The sequence below is a fragment of the Carassius auratus genome, unplaced genomic scaffold (genome assembly GCF_003368295.1).
Source record: "Carassius auratus strain Wakin unplaced genomic scaffold, ASM336829v1 scaf_tig00008982, whole genome shotgun sequence".
NCBI lineage: Eukaryota > Metazoa > Chordata > Actinopteri > Cypriniformes > Cyprinidae > Carassius > Carassius auratus.
In genome coordinates this window covers 38,910-65,024 of record NW_020523988.1, presented here as the reverse complement: position 1 = coordinate 65,024, position 26,115 = coordinate 38,910, and the positions used below count along the sequence as shown (strand labels likewise).

The 26,115-nt window shown below is 37.1% G+C and overlaps 2 protein-coding genes across 2 annotated transcripts in view; both read left to right on the top strand.

Annotated features, from left to right (window-relative positions):
* LOC113072361 (unconventional myosin-XVIIIa-like) overlaps positions 1 to 12,829 on the top strand; it is a 39,528-nt gene extending 26,699 nt beyond the window's left edge. Inside the window, 19 exon segments of the mRNA XM_026245382.1 lie at positions 201 to 290; positions 517 to 636; positions 1,065 to 1,182; positions 1,381 to 1,508; positions 1,696 to 1,850; positions 2,578 to 2,701; positions 2,862 to 3,062; positions 3,625 to 3,735; positions 3,849 to 3,953; positions 4,032 to 4,178; positions 4,274 to 4,387; positions 6,171 to 6,287; positions 6,606 to 6,689; positions 7,137 to 7,274; positions 7,634 to 7,819; positions 8,098 to 8,240; positions 8,467 to 8,511; positions 9,678 to 9,800; positions 12,236 to 12,829. Of these exon segments, the coding sequence (XP_026101167.1) occupies positions 201 to 290; positions 517 to 636; positions 1,065 to 1,182; positions 1,381 to 1,508; positions 1,696 to 1,850; positions 2,578 to 2,701; positions 2,862 to 3,062; positions 3,625 to 3,735; positions 3,849 to 3,953; positions 4,032 to 4,178; positions 4,274 to 4,387; positions 6,171 to 6,287; positions 6,606 to 6,689; positions 7,137 to 7,274; positions 7,634 to 7,819; positions 8,098 to 8,240; positions 8,467 to 8,511; positions 9,678 to 9,800; positions 12,236 to 12,371 (2,385 nt within the window). The 3' untranslated portion in view covers positions 12,372 to 12,829.
* Positions 12,830 to 20,825: 7,996 nt separating this feature from the next.
* Positions 20,826 to 26,115, top strand: part of LOC113072360 (seizure protein 6-like) — a 30,281-nt gene continuing 24,991 nt past the window's right edge. Inside the window, exon 1 of the mRNA XM_026245381.1 lies at positions 20,826 to 21,205. Coding sequence (XP_026101166.1) covers positions 21,121 to 21,205 — 85 coding nt within the window. The 5' untranslated portion in view covers positions 20,826 to 21,120. The remainder of the gene's footprint in view (positions 21,206 to 26,115) is intronic.

Below are 26,115 nucleotides of genomic sequence, written 5' to 3'. Positions count from 1 at the left end.
ATCTAAGTCCCAGCTCAAAGCATTGTCTTCAGAAATGCAACATTGCCATCTGGCCAGATCTTGCCCGATCAAAAGATTAAAAAAAACACCAGATCATATAATATTAGCTGTACTAGCCTCGGTCCAAAGATCGTCTTTATTTTATCAAAATAATCAGTATTATCTTTTGCTGGAGATAAAATTGTTGTTTCGACTTGTAGGAGGAGATCATGCATCTGAAATTGAAGCTGGAGAAGGTGGAGAAGGAAAGAAATGAGCTGCGGCTGACCTCGGATGGTCTGGATAGTCGAGTAAGAGATGCAAGCATCTTATTTAATTTCAAATGCAAAGCAGGGCCTCATTTTTGCTGCTTCAAGAAAATGAGAAAGAAGTTGAGAAAGCAAAGGGTGTTATTTTTTTAGTTAGGCCGTGTGTCTCTACAAGGATAGACAATAAACTTAGTAGGTAAGTCTTAATGAAAATATTAAAAAGCCTCCACCATATTAGAAAAACAATCACATATGTTTGTTTATGTAGATCACAGAGCTGACAGCAGAGCTTTCAGATGAGAGAAATACTGCGGAGTCCACATCTCAGCTGCTGGAGACAGAAACAAGCGAGAGATTGCGTTTGGAAAAGGACATGAAGGATATGCAGGTACATGAACTCTCAATCCAGCTTCAGTCTTTTTATACAGTGATGGGAGTAACTACCTAAAGGACAGATGCTACTAGGCTAACTGTTTTTAAGTTATAGAATTCAGTAAAATAGTATAGTTTTTTCTAGTGGTTAAAGATAACATTTTACGACTTTTTGGTACAGTGTTTAGTAAAATGCTGCTGTTTAGTAACAGTTCAAAATATTGTTTTTAATATGGGAAACAATATGGCATCTTCATTTCAGTAGCTTGTAGAGTAGCTAAGCACTTTTTCATACGTGTAGATTTACTCTAGTTAAATTACTTTAAATTATGAGCTGCTTGTGCCATGGATTGACAAAAAAAAAGTGGTGAAAGAGTGTTGGAGCATATTTTGTGAGTGGGCTGCTGTATAACATGCCTGTTCATTTCTTTTTCTGAAACTCAGGTGAAGTTTGACGCTGTGCGGAAACAGATGGAGTCCATGGAGATGGAGATCATGGAGGCCAGACTCCTCCAAGCATCAGAACTCAACGGCGAGGTGGAAGATGGTGGTGATGATTCCGGTAAAGAAGAAACACAATCAGCATTCGTACCTGATTATGGAAATGCTTAATTTTAATTAGAACATAGCATTTTTTTGGACGCTGGGATGGAAAGAGGGCGAGTTTGGTCAAAAACTACTGAAAGCACACACACAAACAGCTCATCATAACAACAGCTCTGAAAAAATCTGTCTGTCTCTGTGCGTTTGTGCATGTCAGGAGGTGAATGGAGGCTGAAATATGAACGTGTCATCAGAGACACAGAATTCACAAAGAAAAAGCTCCAGCAGGAGATGGAGGACAAGCTGGAGACAGAGCAACAGAACAAGAGACACTTAGAAAGAAAAGTTAGTATCGCACACAGTAAATACACACACAATGCATACACACACGGCCTTCTGACAGACTACACACAGTGTTGAATGTACCTGAATTCAAACTCTGCTAAAATAAATGATACTCTTACGTTGACCTGCAACTCCGACTTTTTTGACTATTTATTAAATTCACCCTACCATCTCTTTTTCTGTGTAGTTCGGGGACTTGCAGGCTGACCACGAGGAGTCCCAGCGTTCAGTCCAGCAGCTGAAGAAGAAATGCCAGCGGCTGGCTGCTGAACTGCAAGACACCAAACTGCACCTGGAAAATCAAGAGGGACGCAACCATGAGCTTGAGAGAAAGCAGAGGAAGTAAGAGCCAATCATACACGCACATACTGCACCTCAGACTGTGTCTTCAGTCTCCTGCCTGGTCACCTGCTGGAGTCTGATTACAGAGATTTCTGATTATTGCTTACCCTGTGTTTGTTTGGGCCATACATTTACTGTTTGATTGTTTGGGCTGTTTGTTTTTGGGCTTTTTGTTTGTTTACTGTTTGATATTTTTTTAGTGGTATGTTTGTTATTTTTTTCTGGGCTGTTCGTTTACTCATTGTTTAATCATACAGTTTGTTAAATCATAAATTACAGTAAACAGTTTATTATGTTGTTTGATTACTGTATGATTGTTTGGGCTCTTTACTGTTTGACTGTTTGTTGTTTAAGTTGTTTAATTAAATACTGTCTTTTGTTTGTTTAGTTGTTTGTTTGTTAAGGCTGTTCGTCTACTGTCTGATTACTGTCTTTTGTTTGCTGTTTAGTTAAAGCTGTCTATTTACTGTCTATTTACTCTTTTGGTTTCAGCAGTTTGTTTACTTTCCGATTAGTTGGGCTGTTCGGATATAGTTTGAGCTGTTCACTTTTCTACTAACAATGCAGATGACAGTCTGCAAAATCAGAAGCAGTACAATGCAAATGTTTGCTCGAAATGCCTACCAACTGAAGTTTGTGTTTGCTAGATTATGACTATTGAAGGTTGTCATGTTGCTCTTGAAATTACATGTCTCAAAACCTGTCTATCTACTGACATTTCTGGAAGGTTTGACGTGGAGAAGAACCAGTTTCAAGAGGAACTACAGAAGGAGAGGAACCAGCGGGAGAAACTAAGCCGCGAGAGAGATGTGCTAACTGGCGAGGTGTTTACAATCAGACAACAGCTACAGGTAAGACTCAAGATAGATACTGTAAGTGAATGTTTCTCTCTCATATCCTTAAGCATGATGCCTACTTAACTTCTGGTTTCTCTAATAAGTCTATGGTGAATAGCTTTTGATAAAACCACAAAACCTTTAGCTAATGACAATTCCATAACTGAACAAACAGGAGAAGGACACAGAGCTGTGTACGGTCAGTCTGAAGGTCGAGCAGCTGGAATCCGAGCTCCAGGATCTCTCCTCTCAGGAGTCAAAAGACGAGGCTTCACTAGCAAAGGTTAAGAAGCAACTGCGTGAACTGGAAGCAAAGGTCAAAGATCAAGAGGAGGAGCTTGATGAACAGGCGGGAACCATTCAGATGCTGGAACAGGTACAAGCTAAAAACATTTGAATCGAAGATGGATAACGACTATGAATTATACTGTATTCTGTTTAGAGCCATTGTTATTATTACAATAACAAATATAATTATGTTATAAAACATACATTTTCATTCACGGAAATGTAGAAGCTAAGATAAAGTACTATTAGATGTAAATCTTTAAAATTATAAATGTAACTGAAAAGAAGCTGAAACTGAAAACTAAAGCTGAAATAAAAAATATTTTAAAAAAGATAAAAAAAACTAATGATCTAAAATTAAAACTGAAAAAATAAAAGCTAATTTAATATATTTATAAATACTTGTATGTAAATTATATATATATGTGTATATATATATATATATATATATATATATATATATATATATATATATATATATATATATATATATATATATATATATATATATATATATATATATATATATATATATATATATATATACACACATATAACCCCATTCATTGCAGAAGGGTGGGAAATTAAAACTTGGAAACTTTTATTTTTCAGAGGATATTAGCAATAGTTAACCTCATTTGATCTTTTAGGCTAAACTCCGTTTGGAAATGGAGATGGAGAGACTGAGACAAACTCACTCTAAAGAGCTGGACAGTAAAGATGAGGAAGTGGAGGAGATCAGACTCTCCTGCAGTAAGAAGGTGAACAAACAGGATCTTAACACACCTTCATGGGTTCATGGGTTTATTTTTGGGTTCATTCATTCCTCTATGTTCCCTCACGGCTCTTTTGAAATGTGTGTGTGTGTGTGTAGCTGAAGCAGATGGAAGTGCAGTTAGAGGAGGAATATGAAGATAAACAGAGAGTTCTGAGAGAAAAGAGAGACCTGGAGTCCAAACTGATGATGGCACAGGAACAGGTACTAACACAACAAAAAAACAAATATCACAGACAGCATACAACACTACACTCAACAAAGTATCACACCATATAACAGGTTGGTCAGAGGGATGTAGAGACAGAGAAACGTCTCAGGAAGGATCTGAAGCGCACAAAAGGTCTTCTGGCGGATGCACAGATGATGCTGGACCACCTAAAGAGTAATGTGCCCAGCAAAAGAGAGATCACCGCACTCAAAAATAAGGTGGAATCACAATAAGAGCTGTAGAAATGACAATTAATGTCCCTCACTAGATGGATAAATCGAACACGAGTGTATATGTGTTGTTTCTGGTTTAGTTGGAGGAGTCCGAGTTTGCCTGCGCAGCTGCAGTTAAAGCACGCAAGTCTATGGAGCTGGAAATTGAAGACCTTCATATCCAGATGGACGAAAACACCAAAGCCAAGATGGCTGTGAGTCATATTTTTTCTTTAAAAAGGTTTTAATGTTTTATTCACACGTTTATTCAAATGTAGAGTACATTTATTTATATATGATTGTTTGGGCTCTTTATTTACTGTTTGCTTATTTGTTTTTAGAGTGTTTTTTTACTGTATTTTTTGTCCTTTATTTGTTTACTGTCTGATTACTGTCTTTTGTTTCTCGTTTACTTGTTTGAGCGATTGTTTGTCTTATATCGATCAGTCGAGTTGATCATTACTGACAACAGAATGCGAGTCATCAACATCTCCTTTAGGAATTTACTGAGAATAGATTGTGCCATTCATAATGTGTTTTCCTAAAAAAAATCTTCTTTTGAGTTGAATAGAGCAGTAAATGTGTCAGGATTCTCTCAGACTGTTAAGTAAAGATAAATAAAGTGCTTACAGTTCAATCATTGTCCTGCTCGGGCTGATGGAAAAAACATTTAGAATAAATATTCCAGAGGGACAAAAAGTAAACTTCCAGAGTCAGATCAAGAAACCCTGAATCAAGGTGTCCTAACCAAGCATGACGTGATAAAGCATTAAATCCTGTCTCTTCCATGTCTGAGTTTTTGTCCTAACTGACTGTGACTGTGACAGCTGACAAAACATATTGACAGTTGCTTGGCTTTTATTCCTGCAGCGTCATGCTGTCTTGCTCCACCTACAGTGAAATCTCATTGACACAAATCCTGATATACGTGGAATTTGAAATCTTAAATATATTCTGATTTTGTCACTTCACGTTATACCTCCCTGAGGACAGAAAAAGGATGGAGATAGGGGAGATGATGTCAAATAGAAAAGTGTATAAAGTTATAATCTCCTCATCACACAGCCTCAGAAATATGCAGTTATTATATGGGGTGGTGTTGGCGCAGTGGATAAGACACATGCCTTTGGTGTGAGAGACTTGGGTTCGAATCCACTGTGAGGCACAAATGTGTCCCTGAGCGAGACACTTAACCCCTAGTTGCTCCAGAGGCGTGCGACCTATGACATATATAGCAATTGTAAGTCGCTTTGGATAAAAGCATCAGATAAATGTAAATATGTCACAGTGTTTTAGTCCCACACTGAAATGTTACCCTAAACTTTTTCTCTAAAATGGCAGAAGTGTACTATTACTAAAAGTAATGTTTTTGGGGGGTAGTCTAGACTTTTTAATCCTGAAAGGGTCATGGAGATCAGAAAAAAAAACAACCCAAATAAAATATATATACACATAAATATATTTCAGACGCAAACCACTTTGGCAAGTTTACTTGAGTTTATTGAACACAATTTATCTTTGGCGGTATGGTTCCTTATTGGGGTTCTTGTTCCCAGAATAATTGAACATACAAGAGCTTTAACATTAACCCCCTGGAACCATGAGTTTAGAAATACATAACAATTGAGACTTTTAATAATGTCTTTAAAGCAAACAGTGATAATCATGTAGATGTGGCAGTGGTATGTATATATATATATATATATATATATAGATATATATGTGTGTGTGTATGTGTGTGTCTGTATGTGTAATAAACAGGTTTTGTTAGTTTTAAAGGGAATGATAAATCATATGTTGTTGTTGATGTCAAACTCTGTGCATCCAATCAAACTCTGCAGTATTTTGGTATGGTATTTGTATCTGTCACATGGTAGAAGCTGCGAAATCAGACAGTTGGCAACATGGACAGGTTGTGTGACAATTCCTCATGCTAGAAGTTTGTGAACAAAACTATTCAAGGTACTCACCCAACCCTGTCTGTTCTGTCTCCCACAGATGGAGGAGCAGATAAGTCGTCTACAGAGAGAGAAGAATGACCTGCAGTCTCGCTTAGAGGAGGATCAGGAGGACATGAACGAACTCATGAAGAAACACAAAGCTGCAGTGGCTCAGGTGACCTCAGTACAGTACAGACCAAAAGTTTGGACAGACCTTCTCATTCAAAGAGTTTTCTTTATTTTCATGAATATGAAAATTATTGTGTATGATATAAAAAGTCAAAGATTATAAATTTATTATATATGTATATATCAACGTTACATCAGCTTTAAAAAACATTTAAAATACTACTAGTATAGATTAAGAGTTCAAATTAACTGTATATGTTACATATGTTTGTGTGTGTGTGTGTGGTGTTTGTTTAGTCTCATTTGTAAGTCTGTTTTGGATAAAAGCGTGTGCTAAATGATTAAATGTAAAATGTAAATGTAGTCTACTAGAGATCTGGTGCAGATCAGTGACCTGCAGACCCGGGTGGAAGAGGCCATGAAAGAAAAACAAGAGATCCAGGACAAGGTAAAAAAAAAAAAAAAAAAAAAACTAAATACACTAAAAAGGCAGATGCTCTCTTTATTCTTTACGGGAGTATATGGTGGATTTGTAGATGGTTAGGGACCATACAGTGAGAGAGATGCAGTCAGTCTTAAACGTGACCTTGTGTGTGTGTGTGTGTGTGTGTGTGCTCTTGTTTTTGTGACATATCAGGACACAACTCTATATAATGACATGGGTATGACACATTTATTACAAGGAGAGGGTGACATTTTTCAAAATGCTTATAAATAATACAGAATAAGTTTTTTGAGAAAGTAAAAATGCACAAAGTTTCCTATGAGGGTTAGGGTTAGGTGTAGGGTTAGTATGGGGCATAGAATATACAGTTTCTACAGTATAAAAACCATTACGCCTATGGGATGAATCCACTTTCCACAAAAACAAACGTGTGTGTGTGTGTTTTGGCAGCTTCACTCCCTGCAGTCACAGCTTGAATTTCAGGAACAATCTATGGTGGAGAAATCACTGGTCAGTCGTCAGGAAGCCAAAATTCGCGAACTAGAGACCAAACTAGAATATGAGAGGACCCAGACCAAACGTCTGGAGGTGAGTCATGTGACGGCTCATACTTCATGGCAAATTTAATTCATTCATAGCAGGACTCAGAAACAGGATCGTTCTGAAAAATTCAGTAATTTAATTTTTATTTCATTTTGTATTTTAGTCATAAATTTCACTTTAGCTTTCGTTGATTTAATGTTATACAAGGAATTGTTATTTTAATCCATGCATAATTCTTTTAGATGCACTGGGAGCTAAAACAACGTGGCATGGCACATGCAGATAAACAACTCCATCATTGGCTAGAATTCATTTACTGTAAATTGCTTCAAAAAGTTTCTGTCCCACGTTTTTTATGAGCCCTAAATCTCTGGCTTTTCCATCTGTTCATGTTCATCCTCCAGTCTCTTGTGACACGGCTGAAGGAAAACCTGGAGAAGATGACTGAGGAACGAGACCAGCGTATTGCCAGCGAAAACCGGGAGAAGGATCAGAACAAGCGCATGCAACGACAGACCCGGGACATTAAGGAGGAGATGATTGAACTCTCTAAGAAAGAGGCAGAGGCCAGTCGCAAAAAACATGAGCTGGTGAGTTCCAGAGAATACAGAGATTCTCTTGTCATCATCACTTTAGCAACTATAATGAAGGAAAACTGCAGCACAGGAACCTTATATGGAAAGTGACATAGTTCTTGCAAAGTGACCATAGATTAACTGTGGTGTTTTAGTAAGGCCACTGGTAAAACCATAGATGGCTCCTCGTTACCATGGTTAGGTAAATGTAACGATACTGCCTAAAACACACTATTTTTACTGTGGTAAAGCTGTGGTCATTTTTTTTTATAACTCTGGTTGGACTTTAACAGGAAATGGATATTGAAAGTCTGGAAGCAGCCAATCAGAGCTTACAAGCAGATTTGAAGCTGGCCTTTAAGCGGATTGGGGACCTGCAGGCTGCTATGGAAGATGAAATAGAGACGGATAATGATGATGATGACCTCATCAACAGGTACGAGGATTAGTCTCCTGTCAATGCCGCTGTTCCCATGGCAACAGTTCTCTGAAGTTGATCAGGATGACCGCTACATGTTACTATCGTGTAACCTTTATTTTTGAGTTATTTTGCTTTTCTTCTTCTACTTTTACTTCTTGTCTCCATTTTTTTTGTATATATATGATCAACTACTTACTCGTTTTCCCTTTATTTTTGTCTATTTTAATTGTATTTTTGGCAGTTTACAAGACACGGTGACAAAGTATCAGAAAAGAAAACACAAAACGTGAGGATCCTGAATGGTGTTTGTTTCACAGCTGTTTGTTGGTTTGAGTTTGTAATGCTATTCACTGTAAGAACATGTGAAAATGCTGTTGTATTAATCTGCAGTCCAACAACCATGTGAAGTCTCACATGGCGAACGTTGTCTTCAGCTGAAATGGGAAAAATTAATAGTCCAATAACTAATTTAATACAGCATCATTTTCCTGTCTTCATGAGCACGTGCTGTACATTTAACAATATCATCATGTGTTGCTCATCTGTTTTTACCCATTATTACACCAGCCATCTTTTCATGAGAGCCATTTATACATCCAGGAAAATATGAAAATATTGCATTGAAAAACACAGAAAAAAAAAACATTGTTAAATTAATCCCACTCTAGACCCATTTCATTGTGTGTTTGTTTGAAAATCCAAAACTTATGTATTAAGTTTCCACTTCCAGACTGAATTTTGATTCTGCATAAAGTTCCCCAGGTGTTCTCTGAATTTCTAGAGCAACTTGCTACTTAACTGTATCTTGCTACTTATCTTAACTACTTAGCAAGTTGTGATGTGTTCATGTGTGTCATTGTGCTAGGATTTGGGAAGGGGGAATAATTGCATTTGGGTTGATTTGCTGTAATTGGATGGAACTGCGATATGCAACCAATAGAATCCGATTGTCACGGTCGATTAGTGTTTGAATGTGAGCTGTGTGTGTGCTTAAGCTTTAAATTGTGTGACAGAATGTTAAAATTCTCCAGAAACGTCTGTAGCCTAAATCCACAGTATGACATCCCCGATTGTGTGGTTGTGCAATTTTTGTAGACAAGATTTATTCTAGGATAAGCTTTTGTGTATATTCATAAAATCAAACTATAATAGTAACTGTAAAGGCTCATGGGAATGATCTTACGTGTACCACTACATTCTCAGATCTCCACAGATAAAATGCAGTAAAAGATCTGACTTCAGTGTTCGACGTGAGCCGTTTCTTTCTCTCGTATCTTCTAAAATAGAGGCAGTTGCTGTGGAACAGATTCAAATGCTCTTTTCCCCAATTTCTTTTATTGAAAACACTTGTTGTTGTGGTTCTAACTGAAGTATTGTGACCCTCTTGCCCTGACCAGCCAAAATGACCTTTATGTCAGCTGCTACATTTGATTGCGGTTCTCTTGTTTGCAGTGGAGATGAATCGGATATGGACTCTGAAGTGGAGGACCGCATGGATGGGGTGAAGTTATCGCTCTCCGAGAGCAAAGGATCCACCAAGACACTCTCTGATGAGGGCACCCAGAAGACCACCAGGTCAGCATGAAATCCTTTTAGTTGCATATTACGGTTTCATCATTTGATCATTTCATAATTGAGCTGGAGAAATCAAACCACACTTAATATTGGTGGGAAACTAGGGACTAAATGATGAGTTTGTTTATGTTTAATGTATTTTTTTTTCTGGAAGTATACATTAAAGCTTTAAAGACATAAAAAATAGTTTTGTGAATTTTAGTGTTCTAATCTATAAGCTAGTGAACCCCTTTCTAGTTATACAAAATACATATTTAACAAATATTTATATTTAATTTACCGTGTTCCATTTAATCCTCCATGAGTTTTCTGTGGAAGGCTGATTGAACAGTTGTTCAAAGAGTATAGGCAGCTTTTGTAGCTACGGGATAAGAACATTGGGGGCGCTACTGATGTGTTTTACCAGCCAAGACTTACATATGTCCTCTCCATCTGTAAGAATTGCGTGTGGTTACATAACTGCCATTAGGAGTTTAATCCTTTTAAGTTTAGTCCTGGTGTTGGTGTAAAATATGCTCCTAAATTACCTCTCAAATCTCTTTCGCTCTTTGAATTCATGTTGATCTCTGTCATGGGTGTCATCCTGTTTCATTCATTGATCATCTGAAATTCTGCCACTTTTGATGTCACTTCTGTCTGTCTCAGACACACCAATTCTGCTAATGCAGATGTGAAAGATATAAAAGAAGGAAAAGAGGGAAAAGAGGGCAAGGAGGAAGTAAATAAAGATTTGGATGAGAGCCGTTCAGTGTCTGTGATGAGTTCGCTCAGCTCCCATCAGAAGGACTGGAATGGAGGCGCAGGGGATGACAGCTCCCTATTTCAGTGCCCTTCGAAGTAGCCGGACATGCCTGACAGATTATCATTGCACAAAGCCAAAAGCAAATCCACAGACAGGGCTAAGTCTGGTGATGACCTGGATGACCGAGGTTCAGTGATATCCCAGGCATACTCTGAGGCTGTCAGTAAGGCCAGGAAAGGCCTAGACTGTCGCTGGACCAAAACCAGTCCAGAATTTGACAAGGAGTCCATGGTGTCCTCAGTTGCCCCGAGCCGGGCTTCCACACGCCGTGGGATTGGCCAAGATGATGATGCTCAGTCTGTTGTGAGCAAGTTCAGCTTGCAACGTAGTACTTCTTGGATGGATGACAGCCGCAGTGATTATGAACCAACAAGTACTAGTATGAGCCAACGATCTAGAAGCCACAGTCCTGGAAGCACCAGCGTCGGCTCACAAATATCCTTGGCATGCAGCACCCGACTTAACAAGTTTGGAGTTCACTTCCAGAAGCTCACTGAGTTCCTTCAACTCCAACAGCAGCAAGAGGAAGATTAAGAAAAAGAGCAGGTGCTCTGAGTCTGACAGCTTCTTCAATGAGGGTCATACTCGGCGGCATTCCAGACAGAAAGAAAAGAGAGGATCCAGAAGGTCAAGAAAGAAAGAATCTGGATTGTCCAAGTCAGAATCTGCCTCTGAATCATCATCATCACGCTCTGCATCAACAGTTTCATAACGCAGCTCAAACAGTGTGAAGAGACCCCAGGGCAGAAAGCCTCAGATGGGGGAAAGTCCTGATGAAGAATGACCCCCCAGCAAAAAAAGAAATAAAGAAACAGAAGAAAAATGTGGACATTCTGGTTATGAAGTATCTCTACAAGCAGTGATTAGAGATCATTTACAGGTGACCCCGAATGGGCGAGACTAAGGATTTATGTTTTCAAGAAGCTTCACTTTAAACACATGTTCTGCTCTGTGTTAAACTCTAAACATTAACAACCTTCTTTGTATCACTGGATTGAACAGCATGCCTTGACACTGTTTCCTGAACTTGGTTTTGAGTTTGGACACAGACACATTCAAAGTGTAGCCACATACAGTACTGTACTAAAACACAGATGCTTATCTTGATTTTGTCAAGGAGGACATGTTCCTTGTTGGTCCTGGAACAATATACTGTCAATCAGATCCTTCTGGTAGGTTAGACTTAGATTTTGAAACTCAAAACACTTCATGAACCTATTATTATCAACTATTTGATTTTATGGTTAATGGTTAAGGATATGTTGGGTACTTACAGTAATAGAAAAGGATAAGGGATAAGGGATATGCTTAGGCCTTTTTGTTGATTTGACAGAATTCTTGTTCCAAGACCAACAAAAGATATTCTAGGAAACACAATAAGCCACAATTAATTTACACAAGGCTTTAGATATACTGGTAGAGTTTAAACTGATAATTGAGCAAACAGAGAGTGTGTTTTGGAACCGCTGTAGATGTGCATTTGTCAGGGACATTCACTCATTACTTTTGTCTTGCTATCGATCTTTGCATGGCATTGTGCCCATCTGTTCTTTCACAAGGAACAGGTCTGAAGATGTGGCTATAACCTTCTCTTCCTGTTTCTAAAAAAATCTTTTGTCTTTTTTTCCTCCAGCCCCACTCTGTACAGACTACACTCAATGCAACATGATGAAGATAACACTGGACCAGAGGAAGACACTACAAAAACTGAAAATACTATACTTGAAGACAGTAATGGTGATTGCCAACCTTCGGAAAGCACTTCATAGAGCTGATCTGCTTCTCACATGCACTGAAAAGTGCCTCTGTTTACCTCTCATCTACCCTAATATTGATTTTCTTTGGTTTCTCCATAGGTTACAGTGGGACTTAAGTTCATTACCGCTGGTCTAGTGTGTTTTAGAGTACTTTTCTGCAGCTGCAAGGCACTTGTATTTATTTAGATCGCACGTGTCTTAATGAACAATGCCTCCAAGAAAATGAAGCAATATATTGTAAAAAAGAAATTAGAGTCTTTATCTAATGTTTATTTTGTTTGGTTGAGTGTCTGCTTCATGATATATTTTGCCTTGAATTTGCTTGAGTGAACCATGTAGCACAGCTTTGCTGTAGTTTGCAGTTAAGGAAATAGGGTATTTATCTATCTCTCCTTTGTTTCTTTATAAGCTGGTGAACTTCTGTTAACCAGAGGAGGTTCATTTGAATGGCAGCATTTTCATTCTAAACCTCTTTATGATTCTGTTTATTTTCTTGGGGGTGCTTCATTTTTGGGCCTTAAATTACATTTTTACCCATTCATTTAAGATAATAATGTAGTATTATATATTTTCTGCCAAAATCAGTAATTGATGGGAGTCTAATAATTTCTGATGTGTTTGTGGGTAAGTATGGTGTTTGCATGTATAGTGTGTGCGTGCATGTGTGTGTCCTCCTCTGTTTTTCTATGCATTTAATATTAATTTTATTATGAAAATACATGCAAACAAGAGATTTTCTGTTCATTGGTTTATGAAGTAAAAGGAAAATGATATATAAAAGCAATATATATATAAAAGCTATATATATATATAAGAAAGAGTTTTGCATTAGTTTTATTGTAAATAGAAGATGCTGCTCCATTTTTATGGCTGTGAACTTGATTTCTGACACATATGTGTCTAAAGAGTGTCAGTGGGGTAGTTTCAGAAATTATTCCCAGAAGTTGCATACAACCAGAAGATTCAGAAAGCTCTTATCAACAAACTGTTACTAAATTTAAATGGGCAGTTTGTAGGTGTGCTATCTGATTTAACGTATAAATGCAATATTCTATTATATTACATTACATTATATCACCAATAACAACATTTTTGAAGGGCTTTTAATTTGGAGTTTTTTTTCTTGTCCGCTGCAGGGATATCTAATATGGGTGATCAGTCAGCTCAGGTGACTGGTATCCAAAACTTATTCTCAAGATGGCAGCGTCCATGTTGTGTACTTCTGTACTTTCTAAGCAATTGTTCTTCAGGTATTTTAGAATGCATTTTCAAGGTTTCAAAAAACATCTGTCTAGCAGGCTAGAAAGAACACTGTGTGCAAACACAAGAATATAATTGAATCTCTGGAGTCTCCAGGGGGGCCTTACATAAACAGCGTTGTGGAAATGCACAGGAGAGCCATGCTGGGATTTCCACTGCTTTGTGTTCGGGCTCATCTACGGTATCTGTCTAGTCTGTTCTGAGCCATGTTCACTGATATCATTTGTTCTTCAGTGGAAAAGGTAAATCAGCAGGACACTGTGGTTTAAATCCTCCCTGGCATCGTCCCGTGAGTTTCCAGAGGTTTATGGTGCTTTGATTTTATCTGACAGAGGAAGTGATGGAGGTGCACTGTTTTAGAAGAGTGCTGATTTCAGTGTAAGCCTACGTGACACTAATGTGTTGTGCATGAAGCTTTGTTTTTTTTATGACATGTAGTCTTGCATGCTTTGTTTTGGTTCAGGTTCAGTACTGATCGATGGTTTGGTTTTGTTGGTTCTGTTATTCTTGTCAGACCTTCATTTGACAAGTGAATCACATCAAAGAGATACCAATCTACTAAATAGACTAATGGAATGCTTTTTTGCCAAAATCAGATTAAAGGATAAGAATTAAAGGCCTATTATAATTATAACCATAAAGTTTTAAAAGTTGTGTATTGTGTTGTTCTGACAGATGATGGGTTGTTTAAGAGGTATTTTAATATCACATATAAAAGTCCCAATTCTCAATGAGTTTAACTTTAAACGTGAATCCTGTGATTTAACACCTGTCTCTTTCTTTCCATTGATGGCGGCAATCCCGAAGCTAATTAACATAGCCCTCTCTGGGTTGAGGATGGATTTCTTCTGCTTTAGCTAATGGTCTTTTAATGTGTCCATTGTCAGACAAAGTCAATATAAATTTACTTTATTATTCCCCTAATAAATATGCTGGTCTTCTTCTCACTGTGCAGTTTCTGTTTGGAGCTCCATTGAAGTGTGGGGAATATGTGTTGACTGCAGACTGATTGAGAGGGATGCGGGAACATCAGGAATCATGAAACAAAGCAGCTAATCGTTTTTTAACAGCTTGCTTTATGACTGCAGGGTTGGGAGACATAAAAGATTTGCAATATGTGAAAGAATTATTCTTAACTAAAAAATACAGCATTTGTGTTATTCATGCTTTAGCGCTCTCTACAGCGTTTATAACATTATAGAGATCCCTCCAAAGGCGTATGTTTCAGAACTTTAAACTGCTTAAAAGCACAAATTAATTAGCCATTTAATTCCAAAGTTCATTAGCAGAGCAGATGGGATGAATTCTGTAGGGTATATACAGTATAGACAAATGATCCAACCACAGATTACCAGGCTCATGTTTCAGCAGCAGTCAATAGAAATTCTGCACATGATGCAGACTTTGAAAACTTGAATTCACTCACACTGTGTTACTGTCATTCTAAACCTCTTTTAACCACAAATACAGAAATGTTTCACACTTGTAATTTAGCTGTGTTAGCACCGCTTTTTACCCCGGAGTAATGAAACCATGCTCAGAGCAGGGTTAGAACTGCTTTAGTGGTGTTAAAGGGGTCATATGACAAAAAAAAAGAACATTATGTTGTGTATTTTGTGTAATGCAATTTGTTTATACAGTTTAAGTTTTAAAAAACACATTATGTTCCACATACTGTACATTATTCTTTCTTCTCTATGTCCGGCCTTTCTGAAACGCATTGATTTTTACAAGGCTCTTTGTTCTGAAAAACGAGGTATGCTCTGATTGGCCAGCTGTCCAGTGTGTTGTGATTGGCCAAATACCTCAAGCATGTGACAGAAAAGTTACACCCCTTACCATACTGTGACACCATGTCCCGGTGTGACAAGACAAAAACAATAAAACCCATCACAAAAAGGGCATTTGTTGCATCCAGTGGGGACATAATTATTGATCATAATGACTAATACTGTCTTTTTAGGTGTTGTGTTGCATTGCACAACGTAAACATAAAACCATCTCTGCATTTGTGACTGGAGAAATGACAAACAACAAGCGCTACTCTACCCTGTTCAAAACTCACATTTTAATCATCAGCAGCAAATTCTTTAAATATGAAAACATATTTACAGACTGAGTCAGAACAGACGGCATTGTAGGCAACTCTCCCAGGATCAGGAAACAGTCCTCCATAAAAAGCACACAAATATTTGATTTGTACTGTTCTGGAGCAGTGTTGTAAACACTTAACCACTGATTTTTTGTTGTGCCCACTTTTGGAAGGCCAAACAACGTAGTTTCGCTTTCACAACGAAACACACAGCGTCTCCATGACATGGCGGCAGCGGCAACAACAATACTACAGTGAGAATCAAAGTTATGCCTTCTTATTTGCGTGAACATTTGGGCGGTGTTATGCTGTGCCATAAATCACTGGAATAAATCAGTTAGGGGCCCCAGTGACTCCTTCACTAATGCATGCCAAACAGTCAGAATATCCTGTGACCTTTATAAGGCCTGGTCCTTGTTTAAGGGAAGGTCATATATTCTACTTCCGGGGGTCATTTGGCAGCTGAGCTACTACCATGAGCTTTCTGGCTTCAGGTTTTATAGACATCCTAGGTTGTAGGTAATATCGAGTGCAACAGTGACCTCTCAGTTTTTTTCAAGTGGACTTGATCAAATTTTTCCACATTCATTAAAAAATGCAATTGAATCAGTATAATATAACTATTTACTATTATTCATTAAACTTTATACCATTAATTTGACATTTATTGCAAAATATTTTATCTAAACATACTGTAATATAATTTGACTGAACAGGAATTTAATCAATTACATGTGCCCCAATTCAGAATTATGTTAACACTGTGTAACACCTTTAAAGTGTTATCGCTAACAGGCAATGAGAAAATGAATTAACATTTCTAAACTCCATTGCACTCTGGAGAGTTTAGGGTAGTGACTGATTAAAAATGGTTATTGTGTTGTGTTTGGGGTTGATCAGATATCTGAGCGCTCTTCACATTTGTGCATCAGTCATTGTATAACCAGGTTGAAAATGATTAATGCTGCGTTAAACCGCAGACAGAGATACAATCAGAGCTCTGGGATTCTTTACCTCTGTGATATTTGCAGATTATTTTGTTGTGCAGCTTTGTGCAACACTTCAACACCTTCCACACAACTGTCACAGAAGATGCTGAGAATCTCGTTTTCACACACTCAAGAGTTGTGATGTGAGCCAGTGTTTATGTACACTGTAAAAAATTTCTTGTTGTTTTTACAAAAACTTTTTGGCAGCTGTGGTTGCCAGAATAATTTTGTAAAAATACAGAAAACTGTAAACACATTTACGTCAAAAACTGTTAATTTTACAATATAAAGCTGTAATTTACAAACAAGAAAATGTTAATATAAACCAGTAAATTCAACAACACACAAAATTAAATCTGTTTTGTACCTTGAAAATACTGACAACCACCATAATAATAAAGATGGTACTGTATAAGAGAAAGCCACATGAAGTATCAAAGCTCATCACAAGTAGCTTCACCACAAGCAGAAGTATATATTAACATATAGAAGGTGCACATTTATGGAAACACAAAACACCATCATGGTAACACACGTGATACTTAAATAATGCAAAAAACTTTCATTAAGCAACAGAAGATGTAACATAAAGCTCAAATGTACATAACTGATAACAGGAACTATTTAAAAACATGATTATTTAAACAAAATACTTTCAAGCGTGGAGTGTCACGCAGGGAATTCTGGGAATATCAGTTTACAGTTTTAGACTGTAAATTATACATTGATTTGTTCTTTTTTTACTTCTAAAAGCTGTATAATTAACAGAATTTTACTGTAAATTTACATTAAATGCTTTGTTAGATCTTTTACAGTTTTTCCCTGTATACAGTACGGGAACTTACTGTTAACCTATTATCAGTTTTTTTCCGTAGCGTTTTTACAAAATTTTACAGTTAAAATTACACTTATTTTTACAGTGTAGTCTTGTAGCATTGTGTTTGGAGGAATTATGTGAACTGTATGTGATTTTCTTGCTTCCACTCAAATAATGGTAGATAATGATAAATAATAAAATGCCTCAAAAAGTACATTACAATTCAGAAGTTTGGGGGTTACATTTTTTCATGTCTCGAGAGAAGTCTCTTATGCTCACTCACTCATACTAATTTTATATTTTAAAATGTATTTCATCAGCAGTCATATCTCCAGTCTTCAGTGTCACATGAGCCTTTAAAAATCTTCCTAATAAGTTTATAAGTTCAAGAAACTTATTATTATCAATATTGAAAACAGTGGGCACTTCATATTTTTGTGGAAACCGTGATACAATTTTTTTTAAGTATTCTTTAGAGACTACAAAGTTCAAAAGAACAGATTTATTTGAAATAGAAATCTTTTTAACATTTTAAATGTCTTCACTGTCAGTTTTGATCATTTTAATGCACCTTTACTGAATAAAAGTATTCATTTCTTTAAAAAAAAAAAAGTTACTGTTCCATGTTTTCTACCAATTAATGCAGTACATGGACATAAAATTTACTAAAGCGGCATTTCAAATGGTTGGAGATGTAGTATAACGACAGGACACTGCCGTCACTGCTTGAAATGTCATGTCAAGTACCCATTTTCTGTTAAAAATAAAATGGCTTATTAGCAGTCTGAGCTTCGGCCCCAGCCTCATGAATATTAATATTACCACCCCAACATGCAAACAAAGAAATGTTTGTTCTTGCCTGATGAATAATTTACTGGGTCTTAAAAGTGATCACAGGTGTGTGAGGTCTCTAATAAAAGAAAGTTTTTTTTTTAAATGCACGATTTAAACCTGGGGGTCAGACAGAACCTGTTTCCTCCTGAGGTGAAATCCGCTGTGTAAAAGCATAAAACTATTTTATATAATCTCATGCTGATATGATCTCAGCAGCCATTCTACAAAAGCACACAGGCTCAGAACATGATGTATAATCTCGTGTAAGTATAGAAGGAGAGTCCCAGTATGTTTAATCTAAAATGTGTAGCTTGTTTTTTTAAACATGAGTGATTTCATACTCTGAAATACACAGAATAAGGCTGCATGGATTGTGTGGGTCAAGTTTCACATTGTGGTGTTCAAATGTGGAAGGTGTTCAGCTATGGCCTATAATACTGTACACTAAGCCTCAATCATCATCATTCACAGGAATATGTAAGGTTCACAGGAATTGTGCGATGGCTGTGAGTGCGTGGAAAAGACCATACATAGGTTGTACACGATATTGAAGAAACCTTGGAAGGATTTCGTTTTATGATTTGAAATCACATGGTCTCATTCATGCTGTTTCTGCAGCCATTAGGATAATGCCGTTTCAGAAACATCAGCTATTGAGATTTATCGCAATGTTAAAAGAGCCCTCTCAGGTTTTCCACTGCATACAATTGACGCAGAGTGCTTGGATATGATATGATACACATCATTTCTGCTCATGTACTGTAGACAGAATGACTTCATCAGTACAGACAGAGCTGTCCAGTCCTGAGTGGAAATGATTTCAGATAAAAAGGCTGATTTAGTAGAACAGAGGGAGGCGATGACATCAGCAGACGGAGACAAAAATATCTGGCAGCTGTGAAAGGCTTGGTGCCTGAATCACACTTTCCATTGCAGTTTTGATCAAATCCTTAGGCAGATACACATATACTCTAGTAGATCTACATTTAAGATGTGAATTTCATCTTTCATTCACTTAAAGTGGCATTTAAACAATACAGATTACAATTTTTTTATATATGTAGTTATTATATATTAGTTATATATAAAACAAAATTATATAAATAAATAAATATATATATATATATATAAATATTATATATAAAAAAAATTATATTTATATAAAAAAATATTTTTTTTTAATTACTAATGCAGTTTTATTATGGCCAGGCCTGCTACTGTCATTGCTAAGGACACAGCAAATCTTATTTCCATTATGGAAGGATATAGATTAATTCCTCAGTAATAATGTCTAAACGGCTGTTTAGTCAGCATCCCATCCGAATGAATTTAGAGCATGTAAAGATGATGATGATCGCTTCATTACCTCAACACATTGGTCAGTCTATTTCACGGACGTGATTTTCATTAGCTAAGCAGACAGACTTTTTTTAACAGCAGTGCTGCACAGCTGAAATCTGTGTGTGTAAGCAATGAGTTACAAGCATTAAAAAAACTATAAAATATACAGTACAGGATGTAAAATGGAACCAGAAGAACCTGATGTTGTTTCTACAGTTTTTCCTCCTGATTTTGTTGTAGTTTGTACTATACAAGAGATGTTCAGTAGCTCCAGAACTATTTGGAAACCTTGGACAATTTGTCTAAATTTTGTCCAAGATGTAGATGAGTGAAAATATGAGTCATCTCTACATAATATTGCTTTCTCCAGTGAAAAAGTTGTCTTGTCTGAATCTGGAGGAAAAAAAAAATTGTTTACATCTAAAAATTGTTTACAGTTCTAAACAAATATGTTTGTGGATTTTGATGTGAAAGGACAACAGGGAATTAACTTTTTCACTGAAGGAAGTTTTATTGCGGATTATGGATGTGCATTTTAAAGTTAAAAGTTAAAAAGCCTTAATGATGTATTTGTTTTCACTACACAAGACATTAACTGACTGACTGGAGTCGTGTGGATTATTGTAGTGTTTTTATTAGATGTTTTTTGTAGCTGTTTTGACACTCAATCTGATGGCACCCATTCACTGCAGAGGATTCATGGGAGAGCAAGTTATGTAATGTTACATTTCTCCAAATCTGTGCTGATGAACAAATAAACTCCTACATCCTGGATGGCCTGAGCCATATTCAGCACAATTAAATTTTTAGGCATACTATTCCTCCAAACCCCACTTAAAATGTATGAATGACATCATATTAGATATCAAAATATAAAATCAAATAGTGTCTGCAAGTAAATGATTTTCTAAGAAGTCAGAACTAATTTCAATTAAACCATTTTTGCTAAAATAACCTTATAAATCAAAATGTTAAATTTAAAACCCAACAAAGTTTTTCTTCAAAACATTGCTATCATTTTAACCAACTTAGACCAATCACTCACTGTCCCTCCCCCCAACCAGGAAAATGTTTAACTTGTTCTCATTACATTAAGACGATAATCATGTATGCACAAAAGCTGCTGCTGTAAATAAGCCCAGCGCTGCTGGGGGAACGCCAGGCTGCTGTCCAGAGTGTCCAGGCGCGCTGTGGTTGACTGGAGCTGTCCGCGGTGCTGAACCTTCACCGCGCAATCCGTATATAACAGTCCGTGAGTCTAGCTCTCTCTGCGTTGCTCCCGGAGCTCTGCGCGATTCACCGGGAAAAAGGCGAATAGCTCATACGCGTACAAGACCTTACGGACATTTTATTTGACGCTCGAGTGATTCTCACAGCATTGTTTAACACAAGGATATATTGTAGTTTTTTCTGTGGAGTCGTTTCAGCATGTGTGTAAGGATCGAGCTCCAAAAGAACTGGCTCTTTCTGCTGCTCATTCTGACTCTTTCAGTGATTTACACGCATTGTCAAGGTGAGTATTTTTAAGTACTTAAATCTACTAATGCTGCTGTTTGTAATAGGGTTACATTATGCACAATCTTTGGCATAACGAGTAACTGGGTGTACTGTCTGGGGGTTTACTGGTAAAGGATTTCTCCACACAAGCACACATGCCATTTACGTACAATAACAAATTACAAATATATTTAGAGAATTTAGGATATATTTAGAGGTTAGTTGTTGATGTGTTGTACTTTAACAGAAAAATCGCAGGACTGCATGAAGTCGTCATGCATAAAACTTCATGTGTAGTGTAGTGAGTAAAGTCACATTGACGCGGTATTGGATTAAAAAAACAGACGCAGAGCTACAAAATGGTTTCTCAGACGCGTTTTCAAATTTAAACTACAAACTTGAAACGCCTGTCTTGACACTGGCAGGTTTTAAAACACAAATATAGACGCTATAGCGAAAATAAGTCGCGTTAGTCTGGAGGCAACCACAGAAACAATACGCTTCACTATGATGCGATCGGCAGTAGTAATTATCGGACGGAATATTAACAAGACACGGCGAGAATTTATATTATATAGGTATATTTAAAAAGTATTTTAGATAACTGACGCTAACAATTTATACTTCTCGAGAGAATTCTGCGACTCGAAAATTAGATATTTTATCGTATCAGTAGCCCCAATTTGAACCATTTCACAAATATCGTCGAAGTGTTACAACGGGACATAGTGATTGTTCTGAGAGTCTCTGCAGCTCAAGATAATGAGACTAATCCTGAAAATCAGACTACCCCTGTCCCGAACTGAGCTGTTTATGTTTTACGAGTTTAATAACAGACTCTATCTCAGCTTATTCGGGTCATTTTAGAAGTAACTGATTGACTGCAGATGGCAGATTTTATATAGGCTATGATAAACGTTTCTTCATAAGTCAGTGCATTGTTTCGTTTATTTACTTTAGTGACACAGCATGTTTGACGTCCATATGTTGTTTTGGGATGATGAGATGCAGCCCTCCTGTTCTGTCCTGTGGCCTCCTGTTTGCTTTATAAGTACAAATTCTGCATTTTTCACTCATAGGACGTCTTTGTGTTTATTATCTTGATTGCAAATTTTATTATTATTCACATTCATTAGGCTATCAGCAAGAACAGTGAGCTATTACTAAACTGTGCATGTTTTTCTGCATTGTATATCATACTGTACCTGTGTAGATTCCTCTGTGGTTGTTTGTTTAATGTTATGTTTCCAAATGACAAAATTAGGTTTTATTAGTGCATTACAGTGCATTTAGGGTGGTGGTACATAGAGTTAATATCACTGAACTATGCCTTGTTGAGCTCTGAATGTAAGTTTTATAAGATGTATTTGAGAGTGAAAGAGTCTTTTAGGCAGCCAGAGGGAAATTTCTTTCTATTTCATGCAGAAATATGTGAAGTAATTTTGAAGTGTGGAATAGGTCTTTCCAAAGGTCTATTTCTGCATTCATTTCGCTGTAGCTTTCTTATCAGATCCTTTCATAATTCTGTGCAAGATTCTTCCTCTCATATTCAGGCTTTTCAAAAACAGAAGCATGGAAACAGTCTGATGGTTTCAATTTCTGCCTTTCACACCTCTGATTTCAGGGTAGGGTTTGAAAATGTTCAACACTCGTTTTTGGGATTTCTAGTGATTAGCTTGATCAAGGGCTATTCAGAAGCTGCTAGTTGACATAATTAGTCTGGCGCTTTGTCAGTTTATGGCTTGAAAATGAGAGTCATTATGGCAGAATGCTCTCTAATATCGTCATGCTGTCTAAATATATGACAAACCTTCCCTTTGCTGTCTCTCACAGAAAACTGGAAGATCTGTGATGATGGTTTATGTACGTACATATGTTTCCAATTTAGACAGAAAAGAGAGAGGAACCAGACGGTAAATATACCAAGACAAACCATGATCCTTGGTTCAAAATTGTGTCTGATATTATTTCCAGTTCATTCATCAAATAGAAATGGGAATAATTCACCCAAAAATGAAAATCTGCTTAGAATTAACTCACCCTGCAGGGCATCAAAGATGTAGATGATTACTTGTGATTTACTGCACTCTGCAAAATTATTTCAGTGACACACCGGCACAAAAATCAGCACTATTTTGGTTAAAGGGATAACAGAAAATGGTTGAATACACTTAAATTAAAATGTTACTTTTAAATGTTACTGTAACGGAGTACAAACTTCATAATCACGGGAAGGAGGAGCCGGGAACTGGCGAACATTCAAATCAAAACTTTTAATACCAGATTTAACACAAAACAGCGACAGCCCCTCACGGACGACTGCCACACACAAACAAAAACCAAACACAAAATAAAGCCCAGGCCTGGTCCTCTCCCGTCCTTCACTGTCGTCGTCGCTCCTCTTTTGTATTCTTCCAATCTCCTCTGTGGGACTCGAGACCGGTGAGTGGAGCAGGTGTCGCTCATTTCCCGATCACTCCACTGGCCTTGCTCCGTTTCCACAGCTCTCGACCCAGCCTCACTCGTCACAGTCACATTTTTTGTTTTAAATAATGCTTGTTAAACTTATACTACTGTACATCTTAAATGGCCTGAGGGTGAGTAAATACTCAGTAAATATTTATTTCTGGGTGAACTATACCTTCAAGTTGGTTGCATTGCAAGACAGACAGCAAAATACGTTTGAAACCATTTATCGTAGCTTCTTATCTGTGTTATTATCATGTTAAGACCTTAAAGTCTGCCACACACATTTCCTTTTGTATCAAAATAGCATTTAAAACACTTTAACTGGCACGCTGTGATGGATCATGTATTGATTTCAAGTGTTTTCAAATCAGCCTAGAGGGTGGCAACATCGACTTCCTGGGCATCAATACCCACTGATCCTTTTGAAAGCGCAAGGCTGAGGCTCTTTACATGCCAGGCACCTGCAGCCATACAACCATAAAATTGGTATATTTAAGAGGAAGATTAAAAGTTGATATTCTGACTTTTAAAAAGCCACAAGTCCACTGGCCGCGTAATCCCCCTCTTATTATGTCTGACATTTCATTATTTAGTATCCTGATGGTTTCCTCAGCCTCTGATTCAGAATGCAGGGCAGGATACGTCTTAACATGTGCTGACACGAAATAAGGATTTTTTATTTATTTTATTTTTTATGAAGGTTATAAACTGTGTTCTGATTTCACTCTCTTCATAAAAGTTAAAAAGTGCTGCATTTTAAATGCTTGTTTTTCCATTTTCCTTTTTTATTTGAAGAAATTTGACAATGATCTCTATGAAGTTGTTTTGGAGAGTACTCTAATGGAATCTAACGAAAACAGAAAAAACAAGCTTATTTAGCAATGAAAAGCAGCTGTGCTCTTTGATCTGCTACTACTACTCTATTCATGGTCAGTCATTAACCAAAGGTAGTTATACGAGACTTATGAGCATAATTTAAGTGATTTGAAGATTGAAGATGACATCTCTTGAGTTTGTGTTTTTATTTAAATGCATTGCATTTAATTAATATTTGCTTTTATCATGAGCATGTAGTGATGTTGTGTTTGTTAAAACTGTAAGTGGATATCTATGTTGTAATATTCTGTAAATGAATTATCTGATGTTATCAGGTTACACAACTGCTATTTAAATAAAGTGACAGGGAATTGGTGTCTGCAGATCCCTTGAGCTCATTTGTCAAATAAGAGGCTCTGTGTTTTGGCAGGGTCAGAGCAGAAGATGCAGGTCCATCAAAGACTCAAACGTTTCCTGGCATCCTTCTGATACCAGGTTTGAAATGGCACTGTATTTGAAAATGATGCTGCGATCAATGTCTAAAGCATTTGAATTCTGCATCAGCAGAATCTGCATCTGTCGTGCTGTAATAAATGATTGATATTATTCCGTTTGAGACTTTTATTTAGTCCTTTAGAGGCACAGATAGCCGATTGCTTTTGTTGTTGTTGTTATCATTGTAAGTGCCTCAAACTTGAATTACTTTTAGATCTGATTGCATGAAGCTCGAAATTGCTTTGAAAAAAACAAAGACTATCTTCTGAAGTGTTGTTCTAGCAGCCTGGGAATATGTAAAAAGTATGTTATATGTTTATCAGGTCAAGTGATAAAAACCAAGTAAATCTCAACTTTTTCTTAAGCTGGCCAATTAGGGCAGAGCTTACTGTTTTGAGAAAACTGAGACTTCCAGTCCCTTTATTCTACTCATTAAGTGGCTTACTATTCCTGGCCCCTTTAATTGGTTCAACACTACCTTTGGCTCTGAAAGTTCTTACACTAAATACAATAAAAGGGGGGGCCATCTGAGATGTTAAGAGATTTCTGTGTTAAAAGTAATTATGCCCATTTAATTGCAGTAATTAGTCCAGTTAATGAGGAACTTGGCTAAAGCAGTGTGTGATTAGCTGCTGTTTGTGAGGTTGCTTAGGTGTTGTGCGCTTTACATTTGAAGTGATTTGACAGGTTGACGAAGCCACAGTTGGACTTTACACCTCTTCTGTTGGTCTGGGAGATGTTTCTCTGGATCTGCCATTCCAAAAGATCTGTCCCTCTCTTCCAAAACAGAGATGAAAAACCTGTTTTAGAAGAGATTTAACTCATCCCACACACACACACCTGGAGCAGTGAGCAGCCATTTATGCCCCGGTGCCAAGGGAGCAGTTGGGGGTTCAATGCCTTGCTCAAAGGCAACTCAGTCATGGTAGACTCAAACCCAGAACCTTAGGGTTAGGAGACAAACTCTAACCACTAGGCCACAACTTCCCCACTTATATGGTACTCATGAACTGAGCAAGCGTTTTTCACACTTGAAACCATTTTTATTTCACTTAAGACCATCTGACCTCGGAAGAAACAATGTGTTCTCGATTTCCCAAGTTCAGGGATTGTGAAATGTAGTTTATGAACAGTGCATGCAGGTCA